Below are 12,449 nucleotides of genomic sequence, written 5' to 3'. Positions count from 1 at the left end.
TTGCTAGATTTCTATTTTGTGGCTTCCTCTACAGTCACTCATTTCTGACCGTACAGTTACCACCATAAGTTTGCCTCTTATTACAATATTTACCACCAAAAATCTAAGGCCATTCCAATAGTACCCTGCTAAGTTTCCCTTGAGATTATGTCGTATGAAAGCCTTCTAACACTGACAGGAGACGGGCTCAAGAACTTAGCCTTTAGATATAATGTATACAAGCATCACAACAGGTTGATTCTTTCCCTGCACTGAGCAGTATATTTGGGGGAAGGAGGAAGGAAAAAAAGGTGATGCATCATTTCCTCTTGTGTGCTTGGACTGTGTAAGACACAGCAGGGGAATTTCTGTGCTTTTCAGCTTGAAGAGAAGAAAGACAGATATAACTCTCCCCACACATATCTAAGCTTCGAAAATTTCAAGGAAAAGATCAAATTCAAAGAAATTTCCCCAAACTCTCTCACCTATTATTGCTACAACTTGAAAACCAAACCAATGGAACATCCCAAGCATAATGACTAGCCTATCAAAATACAAGAGGCACAGTACGTCTCTTCTTGGGCTCCTCTTACCAAGGACTTCAGCTTAAAGCTGAGACACCTGCCTAGCAAGGTACAGCCACGCAGAAAAATACATCACAGGTACATCTTGCAAGCAGCAAGACATCTCCTAACAACACTAGCACCAGCCCTTTCAGAAGACAAATGTTTGAAGGCGAGTGTTTAGTTAATCATCATTTTTATAACCAGAAACCTGTATTAGAGGGTTGCAGTTAGCTTGTCATAAAGAGGTTACGCTATTTGAGTGAAGACAATGCCAGCACATGATAAAACTGTACTTTAGAAACCTACAGGGTGCTATTTACCAAAGATAAATTGCTGGTTTTGAATAGTTCGTATGTGGCACGTTACAAGTTAGCAATTTTGGCTTGTTCTTGGAATGAATGAGGATCATCCTTAAGGCTACTGTCTCATTGTAAGGAGGGAGAAACACACACTCTTGGTGTAACCCAAACACCTCTCTCATAATTTGACAACAGTGTAAATAGTGCCTAGAACTGTCAAAACAAACACGTGAATCAAGTATGTGATTCTGAAAAAGCACAAATTGGCTTGAGTCACTATAACTAAAGGGTTGGGGCTATATCCTACCAAGAAGAAAAAAAGTGTTCACAGAACAAGAAGCTCACAGCAGAAAGGAATGATTAAAGACATTCCCTCACACCTCTTCATGCCAAACAGAACTTTGACAGGCCAATTGAAACGCCAGGAGAGTTTTTGAGCTAACTGATTGTTTAAAATACCTCACAAAAACAGATTTATAAAATCTAAAACACCATTGGACTTTACGGTCAGTTTAATACGTTCCTAACTACATGACATTCACAGTGACGTCCTTGGAGAGAGATGAAACACAATGCAGAACTACAGTGAATAAAACATGCTGGGGAAAGGGCTCCAGAAAGACAGTGGTACTCTGAACTAAGAGGTCGTGAGTTCTCCCTTTGTTAAATTATTCCCCAGCAACCCTATTTATCCAAAACACAACAAAAGCTAGTGTTTACTTTTGTAATAAATACAGAACTGTATGTAAGCGGAGGTCCCTCAGAGTACCAACTTCACAGGGAGAGAAGCATATCTAAAAAATGAGCAGAAGGCTTACATCAAAGGGAACAGAAGAAAAAACCCAAAGCCCTTACTCAATTACTTCTACTTAACATCACCGTGTTTGGCGAGATAATTCCCTCAACTCAGTGCATAGGAATGCAGGAGTGTGAAGTGGGTATAAACCACTTAATTTCTGATTGAGCAGAAGCCAAGGCCTTGGCTAGCAGTCAAGCACACACAGGAAAATTAAGTTTATGGATTTGGTGCAGCTGATCATCTTCTTTATGCTCATTTGCAAGTTCTATAATTGCATGAATGAAAGCTACTCTAGAAAATACCACAGCTAGCTGTAAAACAGGCAATTAAGGCTTACCCTTACGATAACCCATAAGAACTTATGAACAAAAATAATGGGAACTGAAAGCCATGAAAAAACATACTGTTCAAGAAGAACATGAGGGAAAAAACACTTAAATTTTTTAAAAATTAGTAGTCTAGAGAAAAGTTTGTGTAAAACAGTATTTCAAATGAAAATAGAGAAAAAGATTCTGTAATTAGAGAACACTGCCTCCCTTTTCACTTCTTTTTCATCCATCTAGGCTTCAAGAAAGCTGTAACACCATCTGAAAAAGGAACAAATGTCATTCAGCTACTTAAAAAAAAGGCCTACCATAACGAAAAAATTCATTGAGAATCCTAAAACATATCACCTCAAATCTTTTCATATAACCATTATGATGGTCAGCTATACAACAACTAGTACAACCAGAGAACTGGTGAGTATCAGACCACCCACCCACCCCTTTCTTAAGTTTTTCCTCTGCTTTCTTATCTTTGATGTCATGTTTATTATGTTACAACTGTATTTTACAAGTATTTTTCCCCAGTATCAAGTATACTACTAAAGACCAACTATCAATACTTTGTAATTCGAATCACAGAAATTGAGGTAAAAAATAAAGTGTGTATTAAAAATAAGAAATAAACATCTTCAGCAATGCTCTTGTTCCCCAAAAGCCAAACAGGCTCTTGATGACTTTCAAGACAACCTTCTTCTCTAAGTCTCCTATTTTATGATCACTGTTAGATCAAACGAATGTGGTATTTCCTTTACTTGAGGCTTTTTGCCTTTCCCCTCATTTAGCTACTGAGATATGGTCACTACCTATTCCTTACTAGGAGGGAAGGTTTTGAGAGAGAAAAATCAACCTTTCTTAGAGAAAAACGATAATCAGCGCATTGGACATTAACTATATTAAAAATTTTCTTGGGAGATAACCCACCAAACCTGCAAACATAAACACTGTGTAGAAATACTGAGTCCCAGTTGAGCAGTACAAGAACGTCTCCCTTCACTGAACGTACTTCACTTTTACAGTCACTTTTGACTTTAATTGCATGTTGCTCACGCCGGTCTCCACTTCCGGAATGAATTAATACGAAACACCCTGCCTGCTCTGTTTCCCACTCCAGCGATTACAAAGCCCAAGGAAAACAGACGGGGCCTTCAGAGGCTCCAAGAGACGCCTCCCCACCGGGACGGGTTTCCCCGGGCTCGGCCGCGGCCCGGGAGCGCCCCCGGCTCCGCGGAGCCCTCCTCTCCCTGCCTCTTCTTCCCTCCTAGGACACCACCTTCCCTCCCTCTTCTTCTTCCCTGCCCCGGAGGGCACCGGCTTCCCTCCCTGCCGCCCTCAGCCGCCGGGACGGCCGCATGGCGCGGCGGGCTTCACCGCAGCGGCCCGGCCCGGCCGGGGTGCAGAAACTTTAGCCGGCAGCAGCGTGAGGAGCGCACGGTGCCGGTGAAAGAGGAATGACGGGCGGGAAGAGCTTGGAAAAGCCTCCCGCGGGCTCCCCCCATCCCCATGCCTCCCGGCCTCCTCCGCCCGCGTACCCGTTCTGGCTCTGGCCGGGCTGAGGGCGGCTCATCCCGCCGCTGCCGTGATCCCTCTCCTTTCGCCGCTTGGCGCCACGGCCGAGGCGGGCGGGGAAAGGGGCGGGCCCGGGGGTGCCCCGGCCCCGATTCTGTTCCCAACGGGAGGGGGCCCGGGGCTCCCGGTGGGCGCTGGTTTGGGTGCTTCTGCAGCGCCCCAGAGCTGGTCCTGCAGGCCCGGGGAGGCCACGGGCACCCTCGGGCTGCTGCGAGAGCCTCCGCGACGTGTAAGCGAGTTACTTGAACATCTGTCTGTGGGGTTTTCAGTTCTCTGACAGGCGCTGTTCCTAACGTTATGGTTTGACACAAGCATGAGGGTTTTCGCCCGGCTCACGCTCTTGAGGTAAATACTGTTCATTAAAGCTTGACATTAACATATTAAGATGTCTAAAAATCGGTGTGGGGTTTTTTTTTCTTTTTCTCTGGATATGAAATTGATGTGTAAAATGAGTTATGGTTTATTAATACCTCCAGCTGCTGCGAGGTTTTAGAAGTCTCCCAGGATGCACAGGTAGTTGAACATGTATATTGTCCATTTACAGTGCAAAATAAGCAGTATAATAATAAATATAAAATGTCGGTGTGGTGTGTTTGTCTTCCTTCTGTGAGAGCTCCCTACCCTGGCTGGCTGGCTGGCTGCCACAGGGGCCTGCCTTTATGGAAGCACTCAAATGGGAGCACAGTACACATGTTTGCTCCGTGGGGCTGCAAGGCATCAAGTGAAAACTGCCCAAACCCAACCGTACGTGACCAATTCGGTTCCCACTGGAGGCGGTGACAGGTGCAGCAAACTCAGTGATGGACAAAAGGAAAACACTTGCCTTTGAGAGCATCCCCAAGAGGGGTTTGTGCGCACAGGCCGTGGGTTCGCATTGTGTGTGAGCTGCACCATTGCTCTGAACTGAATGTGGTCAGCAGACCTGGCTGAGAGAGTGGTTTCCTGCAGCCCAGCCTGGTCAAAAATCCTCCTCTTCATCCAGGAAGATGCTTCAGGTTGGTAACAGGACTTTTTTTGGAAGCTGAGCACATAGCAGTCTGATCCTGGAAGCTGTCTTTATAGTTCCCCCTCAATGACCCCTCATAGCAATTTGCACGAGTGGGTACACCTTACTACACCAACATGTGTGCAAGAAGACAGCTAAATCAAGGAGCCTGCTATGCTCAGAGTTATTTTTGAAGCTATGCCAAAATAGAGAGATCCTGTAGTGATCAAAATAGAGGAACACACTGCTAATGTTTTCATATTTACTTTGCCGTATCAGATAGCTATCTCTTTTGAATCAACTGACAAACCATCAAATATGAAAATGTTACTTAATTTCACAGATATTCCTATTTGTAACAAAAAAACTTGGCAAAAGCAGCCTGTTATATTTCAACTGACAAGTTTTTCAGCCCTCAGAGTGGGAAAACATATAGCTATTTCCATTTGCAAGACTCCTATTATCACAATTTCATATGGACAACACATGTTCATGTACAGTTTGTTAATGAATGAAAAGGAACTGTTTTAATGCAAGAAAAAGAAATTTAATGAAAGTAGCATCACTCAGGAAAGCATAAGCCTGGACGTAATATGAAAGACCTGACTATGGCTGATCATGAAGAGAGTTATGGAACACTCATTTAATTAATCTGAAGAAAAAAATAGCATAATTCAATTCAAAAAGTTTTCTACTCTCTGTATATCTGTTTCTGCACTCTTGAAATATGAATTGTAATAGATAGTGCTGCAATTAGCCATGCCAAATTTGTTATTTTTCATAATTTAAGATTCTGAGGACAGACCATAACACCTACTAACCTTTAAAATCTGGTGCTTTTGTGCTGATCATACACAGTGAATGATTTTCTGTTCTATGAACACCGGAGTTCTTACAAACTATTCCCTTCCTCTGAACTTATCAAATTTTCCAGCTAACACCTATAAACAAGCCAGAAACAAATTCAAAGTAATACCATTCCTGTTTCTCAAAAGGCAAACTAAGATTCTTGCTCCCTTCTCTTTCCCATTATACAAGAAAAAAATATACACTGAAAAGTAACTGCTTATATTACTAAGCAATGAGGTTTTATATTTCAGAGTGGAGTTTTCAACTTTCTATAAAATTAGGTAAGAATGATATATTTTTTGAAATGCAAAACTTAGATGTTTTCGTCATGCTTAGCAAATAAGCTTCCATAATTGAAAGTACTGTTGGCAGCCGGTCACTAGTGGTGTCCCCCAGGGATCAGAGTTGGGCCCAGTCCTGTGTAATATCTTTATTGATGATCTGGATGAGGGCATTGTGAGTGTACCATTAGCAAATTTGCAGATGACACCAAGCTGGGGGAGAGTGTTGATGTGCTGGAAAGCAGGAGGGCTCTGCAGAGGGACCTGGACAAGCTGAAGAGCTGGACTGATTCCGACAGGATGAAGTTCAACAAGGCCAAGTGCCGGGTCCTGCACTTTGGCCACAACAACCCCCTGCAGCGCTACAGGCTGGGGACAGAGTGGCTGGAGAGCAGCCAGGCAGAAAGGGACCTGGGAGTTTGGATTGACAGGAAGCTGAACATGAGCCAGCAGTGTGCCCAGGTGGCCAAGAAGGCCAATGGCATCCTGGCCTGGATCAGGAACAGTGTGGCCAGCAGGAACAGGGAAGTGATCCTTCCCCTGTACTCAGAGCTGGTGAGGCCACACCTTGAGTATTGTGTCCAGTTCTGGGCCCCTCAGTTAAGGAAGGACATTGAGGTGCTGGAGCAGGTCCAGAGAAGAGCAACGAGGCTGGTGAAGGGACTAGAGCACAAGTCCTTTGAGGAGAGGCTGAGGGAGCTGGGGTTGTTTAGCCTGGAGAAGGGGAGGCTCAGGGGTAACCTCATCACTCTCTACAACTACCTGAGAGGAGGTTGTAGCCAGGTGGGGGTGGTCTCTTCTCCCAGGCAGCTATCAGTAAGACAAGAGGACATGGTCTTAAGCTGTGCCAGGGGAGGTTTAGGTTGGATATTAGGAAGAAATTTTTTACAAAGAGGGTAATCAGGCATTGGAATGGGCTGCCCAGAGAGGTGGTGGATTCACTGTCACTGGAGGTTTTTAAGATGAGACTGGATGTGGCACTGAGTGCCATGGTCTAGTAACCAGGGCAGTGGTGGATCAAGGGATGATCTCGGAGGTCTTTTCCAACCCGGTTGATTCTACGATTATATCTCAATCTGTTAATTCGACTTTTTTTTTTTTTAATTTTTCAAACATTATTGACTCTTCTGTCTTGTTCTTCCTCAAACCCCAAAAACCTGGTTAACCAGCATTCACCATTTCTTATAATACAACAGTGATATATGGCCTGAGGAGGAAAACTTTTGGTGGAATTTTAGTAGACTCCTCCTATAGGGTTGCTAAATGACACATCTTCTGGAAACCTTGCTACATTTTGATTTTTCCTTGTCATTTCAAAGAATTGTACTGCAAACTTCTCTTGTGGCCAAGTTGTGACTGTTCTTCTAACAATATGCTACACACCTGACATGACAGCCTCTTTGTTCAAGCACACTTGGCAAGGAAGTTACACCTAGATTAGGTAAGATTTAGGCCAGGATCCAGTGGTCTAAACACAGCGTTGTGCTGAGGGCAGGTAGTTTGACTTGCCACAGGTGTGGGGCAGTCATGCTGCCTGGCAGGTTCCCTAAGACTTCTCCGGCAGCTGCCTGCTTTCTGAATCCTCCTCTCCATTAACTCTGCAATCTAGAAGCTTATTTGCTCTCTTCATCTGTCTCAGAACCATTCAGACCTCTTTGACAGAACTAGAGGGCTCTTACTCAAAGCCCCTGTTAAGACAGCCATGCACTCAAACAGACTGAATTTCTTTTAATTTTGTATCTAACACTCTCTTGTTCCACAGAAGGAGGATGTGTGTCAAGAAGACTGGGATACCTCAGACAGTCTTTATAAGTTATCTTTTTTGTGTCTCATTTCCTAACATGGTTTCGAGCATGGATTATCATGACCTTGCTGTATAGACATCAATAAACAATCTGAGCTGATTACAAATACTTTAGATGCTCTTATTAGTGAAGAGCAATATAAATTTGAAAGACATGCTAAATATATAACCATCTGTCAAGGTGTTTATATTTTTAGTTTACTGCTTGTGAAATGTTCACATCTACCTTTTGTCAATTTTGATAAAAGCAAACTAAGTTGAGTTTTGGGAACCCCCAGATTTCAGACCCCCTCTTCTCTTTCTTACTGCTTGCCAACAGACTCTTAACTTTGCTGGCAAGCAAGATCTCTCCCCAAATGTACCATATGTATAAGTCATGGCTCAGAGAGTAATGTTTGCTATTTGCCAGGATATGGAGCATGCAATTTGGTAGACCATGCTCAAAACTTAAGGGAAAAGTAAAAAGAAATTGCTAATGAGCTGTTTTCTTTTTCTGTAATAGAATGAATTTTTCAGGAACTAATTACTAGGTTTGGACAGAAATACAGATAAATAAATATGACAATATGTCTTTATATCTTAACATCTGGTTCTTACCTGTCTTTCAGACAAGTAACTGCTCATTGACGGGATAAATTTCATAGTTAAAGAACATTATTTTTTAGGCAAGTTTCATCCTCTAAATGTTTTTCCAAATAGAAATTTCTGCCTGAGTTAAACTTTTTCTTCTATACTTACTTACAGACAAAAAACACATAAAATACAAATGCAGCTGCTGGTATATGCTGCAGTTCTCAATTTCTATAGTTAATTTAATCAAGAATATGAAGTTGTGGCGTCCTCACTGTTCAAAAAACATTTGTTGCAATGTCAGGCTTTGTACTGTGAACAGTACAAAGAACCTCGGTGGTGGAAGACATAAACAGGGTTAGCTGCAGCATCTTGTTAGTAAACCAGCCCATTAACAGAACTGCAATAAACTGCTAGATTTTCATATTGTAGCATTTTGTACAGGGGCCATAAGCATTTCAGAATTGCTACAGGATTTTTAACTTTATACTACATAATTTTGTAACTACTTATTAATAAAGATGGTAAGAAAGTGTGACTTATTACCAGGCTTTGATCAAAACCAATTTGGATAGTATCACGGTAATTTAGGGGCAAATGGAAGGCTGTTAAAGATCTGGTATTTTCAAACTCAGGTACCAAAATTCAGGACATTGTAATTTGTGTTTAGATGCCTACCTTTTTACAGATTTGTAAGCATTGAATGGCAGAAATTCTTGTGCATGATGAGTATCTCTGACAGAATCAAGCTTAAGATATCTCTATGCTTTTCATGTCCTAATGGAAATCTTTTCTCTATTCTCTAAATTTTGATGGCTTGTGTATTGTCTTACCTTTCTATAGCATCTGTTCCTTGAAAACTAGAATCTAGTGCTAAATTTAAGCTTTCTTCCTTCCCGTCCAAGAGAGATACTGTTTTGAGTATCCCATTCTCAGTCTTCTGGACTCAAAATTCTGCAGTTTACTAACTCCCTAAGTCCAGAATTTTTGCACTTTATTCTGACTGAGGTAACAAGTAAGTATATAAATAACACTCTTTAAACTGTCTTCTAATCCATATTTAACACTACAGCTATTTTTCATCTCACCTAAAATTTTTATAGACACACAGTGCTTTCCTAATTTTGACAGTTCTCTTTTTTATTCATATTGATGGTTCTATTTAGAGGCAAACATTGTCTTCGCAGTACCTTGATCACATCGTTGTTTCTTTGGTATCAGTATATTCTCTACCTAGATTTGTTCTTTCTGTATGTTCTTTGCTGATGTTTTCTCTGTTTACGTTTCTTTAATGTTTGTACCTAAGTCCCTGACCAGTCCTCTCTACTTTTGAAACTCCTTGTTCCATTCATACCTGCCCTTGCATCCAAATTCCCTGTTTTATGCAAGCTAGTAAAATTCTCACATGGAATCCAAAACACAGCACTGTACCAGCTACTAAGAAAAAAAATTAACTTTAGCCCAGCTGAAACCAGGATAACAGGATAAAAATGGGTGCTAGAAAAACTAGAAGATGCTAGAAGATACTGCACGTGATATTTTTTCCTATCTCCATCCAAAACTGGAAATCCCAGATAATCTTGCTAAGCTGTCCTTGGGAAAGTAAACTGAGACAGAAAGTCTCAGACTGCAAATCCTCTGGCAACCATAGTGTTTTCTTTCAAAATATGAATTACCTTCTTTGCCCACCCATACTAGTCATGATCACAGATATTTCCTAATTAGAAGTGAGAAATTAATTTTCTGCTTTCAGTATAAAATTTCACTTTCTTGGCACGCTGCTTCTGTACTCAGCACCTGCCTACACACTTCACAGTTTTCTATTTCTTCTGTTACCTTCCCCTTACTTTTCAAGGCTATTTTTAATATCTAAGAAGATTATTTTCTGTTTCCATCCCTTCTGATTTGGCATGATTTTCCTATCATGATGAGGTAGCTTTTCATGCTGACATCCATGAATTTTCCTCAAGTCCCAAAATCTGTTGCAGTGTGTTAGCTTGCAAAACCTCCAACTGGACAATAAGATTACCTGTAATCACTACATCAGACACATTCTGAAGATAGAAACCTTTACTCTTCCATACAAATGATATTGAATACACATATCCCTTCCCATCTGGACAACTAGTTTACTGTTAGTAGTCTTTCCGTTTCTTCTCCCAATACAAATTCCGTATATGTTTGTCTTCTATAACCTCAGCAAAATTTCTGTCCAAGTTTGTTCTTGTTCCTCTCAAATTCTTTTTCATTTATGATAAGCTTTAGATTTCCTCTGTAGAGAAATTTCCTTTTTTTTTAATGTATAATTTCTTGTCATTTATCTTAACTGTATCTTTAGATTTCATTATTACAGTGTGATAATACTTAAATCTTCATACAAGAGCTGCTATGCAGAATCATTTTCTTACATCTTTATTTGGGATTTAGCATGGAAGGTTTTAAGAAAATGTGCTAAATCCATTCTGTGATAAGAGATGAATTACCCTTTCAGCTAACCTGTGGATTGGGACAGGGGGGAAAGACAATATCTCAGGATTCTCAGATACACTGCTTTAGCTAGCTAAATTAAACTAAGTTAAAAGAAACAAAAAGAACTTCTGCACTTATCCTCTGTTTGTCCTGTATCTCACTTCAGACCAATGAGATCCCTTTGACCTACTTGCCTTTCAAGTTTGCCAATATTCCCAGTTCCCCAAATTAGCATCAAAGGCATTTCCCTTCCTCAGTAATAACTGCTCCATCCCTAGGACATAGCAATAAGAGAACTATGAGACAGGGGGCACAATGCCTTCATTTTGTAACATCCTGAGTGTTAGCTTGGCATCAGGGCAGAGGGAGATCAGGTGCCACTTTCACTATCATATTATATGTGAGTACTTTTCACCTCTTTTAAGTTCCAGCTGCTTCCTAAACCCACTGAAGTAATTACAGAAGAGCAGCTAACAGCCACGCTGCTCTAACTTATCAATAATGAAAAGTGAGCTGGAGCTGTCAGGAAATACATTTGACATCCTAACTCGGAAGAACGGGAACTCTGTGCTCCCTCTGTAGATATGAGGGGAAATATAGCCATTAGTAAACCTAATTTATTTCATAAGCAGAGTTGACAGCATGATTCCTTTTCAATATTTCCTGGCACTTTCCTATTATGAGATTCTGCTTTTAGTTGTCTACATCAGACAAAGATGATTTGTTCAGACTGAAATAACCCAAGCTGAGCACTTGCTTTTACCAAGATTATTTTTTTATCTTTCGGTTTGTATCCATATTTTTTTAATGCTCTTGTAACTTTAAAACCGTTAGAAATAAAAACATATTCACTTTAGGAAGGCAATGACTCAGATGGCAAAGACAGTATATGGTAAATGAGGAATTTTGTGCTATAGAAAAGAGACGATCAGGTAAAGAAAGCAAATATCGGGATGTGATTTTTGAAGCAGGAGTCATTAAGTAATTCAAGGATGGGTGAGCTGTAGACTGTGGAAAGGGGAAAGAGACATTACTTAGATATATCCAATTCCTTTTTCTCAGAATACAGCAGAATGTTTTTAGGGTTCAAAGTACTGAAGAAGGACTGTCTTTTGAGGCCAGTCTTCACAGCAGCCTAGGGAGATAAAGAAAATAAATAACAGATGTGCTTTACTTTTTTCAAACTTGAGAAAGCAAAAGGAAAATGAAGTACAGTATTCATTTACAGGAAAGTAAACTAAAAAACTGCGTTTTACTTCTGCAAAAAATTCAGTAGGTTCTACAGGGACAGTAACAAGGAGAACTCCGAATCTCTCTGCTGGTATATATGTCTTCTGGGGTGAGCATTTTTCCACAGAAGATGAATGCCTTACACAAGCAAAATAAGAAACAGGCCAAAAGTTATAAGAATTTTATGGGCTTTGTGAAAACTGGCTAGTCTTGTTAGTACAACTTTTTAGAATAAAAATGTTTCCATGCAGAGTCTGTTAAATTGACTTTAATGGTCTTTTAAAGGGTTAGAGAATGGGGGATTCTTGTTGGGAGATATTATATGGGTCAATTTATCTGTGCATTTTGTGTTAGAAAATTTTTCAATATTTTGAACAGCACTTCAGCTGGTCTGCAGTATGAGAACCTGAAATTAGCTAGCACAGTGGAATCAATACAGAACAATATTTTGTCTCCGAAAGAAATTCAGTCTGACAGAGAAGGGTAAGAGCAGTGTGAGGAAATGGAGACTAGCTGAAAAGCCAGATACAGAGATTTTCTAAAACGCAGTACAAATTAGTTGATGTCACTAGAGCAAGAAAACCATAGTGACAGAATAAAATGTTATCCAGGTTCCAGAATACTTTATTATTACCACCTTAGGTCACTAAGCTTCACAAGCTATCTCCATCAAGTTTGATATCGGTATATATACTCACAGCTGAAGCTAGAAGGTGCAGTGCTTTA

The 12,449-nt window shown here is 40.6% G+C and overlaps 1 protein-coding gene across 3 annotated transcripts in view; it reads right to left on the bottom strand.

Annotated features, from left to right (window-relative positions):
- DCTD (dCMP deaminase) overlaps positions 1-12,449 on the bottom strand; it is a 60,336-nt gene that overhangs the window by 16,061 nt on the left and 31,826 nt on the right. Inside the window, exon 1 of one of the 3 annotated variants that reach the window (XM_050338185.1) lies at positions 3,499-3,567. The exons of the other annotated variants lie outside the window; for them this stretch is intronic. Coding sequence (XP_050194142.1) covers positions 3,499-3,533 — 35 coding nt within the window. The 5' untranslated portion in view covers positions 3,534-3,567. Of the gene's footprint in view, positions 1-3,498; positions 3,568-12,449 lie in introns of those variants that run through there. 3 annotated transcript variants of the gene reach the window in all.

Source organism: Myiozetetes cayanensis, unplaced genomic scaffold, assembly GCF_022539395.1.
Source record: "Myiozetetes cayanensis isolate MyiCay16 unplaced genomic scaffold, myiCay2020 scf7, whole genome shotgun sequence".
NCBI classification, from domain to species: Eukaryota; Metazoa; Chordata; class Aves; order Passeriformes; family Tyrannidae; genus Myiozetetes; species Myiozetetes cayanensis.
This window is presented reverse-complemented; position numbering and strand designations above follow the sequence as displayed.